This window comes from Galeopterus variegatus, unplaced genomic scaffold (assembly GCF_000696425.1).
Source record: "Galeopterus variegatus unplaced genomic scaffold, G_variegatus-3.0.2 Scaffold2993, whole genome shotgun sequence".
Lineage (NCBI taxonomy): Eukaryota > Metazoa > Chordata > Mammalia > Dermoptera > Cynocephalidae > Galeopterus > Galeopterus variegatus.
This window is the reverse complement of record NW_007729104.1, coordinates 109,727-111,389: the sequence shown is the minus strand read 5'-3', so window position 1 is coordinate 111,389 and position 1,663 is coordinate 109,727. Positions and strand designations below refer to the sequence as shown.

Here is a 1,663-nt window from a genome sequence, read left to right as displayed (position 1 = left end):
CGGGTGGGGGCGGGGCGGCCCCCTCGGCTCTCACGTGTGGCCGGGGGTGGCTGCTGCTGAGAAGTAGAGAGGGGCGCGCTTCCTCCAGGAAGCTCACTTGGGTTTCCCGGAAAGGAACCCCCAGCTGGGCGGCGGGTTTTGTGGAGGAGACACGTCATGTAGGAAAACACGACAGCCTCCCCCAGCGACAGCACGATGAATGGAGTTGGGCTGGATTTGGGGGTAGAAGGGGGGCTTCGATCATGCAAGACAAGCAAGAGAAAGGTGAGGGGGTGACCTGGAGGAAGAGAAAGAACACTCTGGCCACGTTTATCATGGGCTCATGATAACACGAAACGACGGTCTTGAAAGCAGTAGCCGCAGCTGACATTTACTGAGCACTCACTGTATACCAGGGATGTTCTACTTACTTGACCTGCCTCAACGCATTATTTTCATCACCCCCATTTTCCAGATACAGAAACCGAGGCATGGGGCAACTCAGCCACGTGTCTAAGTTCGCCAGGCTTGTGAGTGGTCGAGGTGGGATTCCAATTCGGAGCCCTGTCCTGTCTGCTTCGCTCTCGCCTTCGCCGCCCCACCTCTCTGATCCCCACGATAATCATGTGCTGTCGCCTGTTTTACAGAGGAGGAAATTAACGCGTAGAGAGCCGGGGGTGCTTGGGGATCAAAAGGTTTGATGCCTGTGGGATTGCAAAGCTGGGAATGTCCGGACGGGGCTTTGCTCCCGCCAATGCGGAAGGGACTCCAGTCTCAGGAGGGGCAGGGTCCCTTCCTTGACCCTCACAGGCCTAGTTTTGGTACAGAGGATAAGAGCCTGTCCCCTGAAGGGGTCTAGCTCCTCCTAGTGGTTACAAGAATTCAAAACGAAACTTCAAGGGGGCGAGGCCGTGTCCGATGGAGGGGGAGGGGACGACTTACAGCCTAGTGGGATGCGAGCGGGGGGAGAGACCTCGTAGAGAAGATGATTTTAGCTAGTGACATAGTAAGGACTACGAAGACAGTAAATGTTTGTTAAACGAACGAATTAATGAAGGACACTGTCGCAGTCAATAAGGAGCGGGATGACGGCGGCTTGGATCTGATTTGGGTGGTCATGGTGTGGTGACAGAGTGGATTTGGGATAAATATCAAAGGTGCAGCCAGTAGAATTTTCAATCATTTATTTATTCACTCAACAAATATTTATGGAGCAAGTATATGGGTCAGGTGCTGGGTAGGGGAGGGGTCAGCAATAAACAAAAGAGCCACAAATTCCTAAATAAACAATAAAGCAATGAGTATAGTAAGTATCAGGTCTGCTGGGTGGTGATCAGGGCTTAACGTGGGGAAGTGGGTAGGGCGTGATGGGATAAGGAAAAGGCTGTGATTTGAAATGAGGAGGTTTGGGAAGACCTCATGGGAGGTGACATTTGAACAAAGACATGTAGGAAGTGAAGGAATTGGCCATGAAATTGCCTAAAGTGGAGGGCACAGTCTGTGCAAAGGCCCCGAGGCAGGACCGTGCCTGGAGTGTTGGAGGAACATTAAGGAGGCTCATGTGTGGCTGGAACGAGTGAGCAAGGAGGCAAAGGGCAGGGAGGTGATAGGGACAGGTCATCCCTGTGGGCTTCAGGGAGGACATGGGCTTTTCCCTGAGGAAAGTGGGAGCCATGGAGGGCTG

The 1,663-nt window shown here is 53.0% G+C and overlaps 1 protein-coding gene across 1 annotated transcript in view; it reads left to right on the top strand.

The window, feature by feature from the left end:
• Positions 1–470: 470 nt before the first annotated feature.
• VAV1 (vav 1 guanine nucleotide exchange factor) overlaps positions 471–1,663 on the top strand; it is a gene marked incomplete at its 3' end in the record, with an annotated part of 64,225 nt that continues 63,032 nt past the window's right edge. The window contains exon 1 of the mRNA XM_008583681.1: positions 471–509. Coding sequence (XP_008581903.1) covers positions 471–509 — 39 coding nt within the window. The remainder of the gene's footprint in view (positions 510–1,663) is intronic.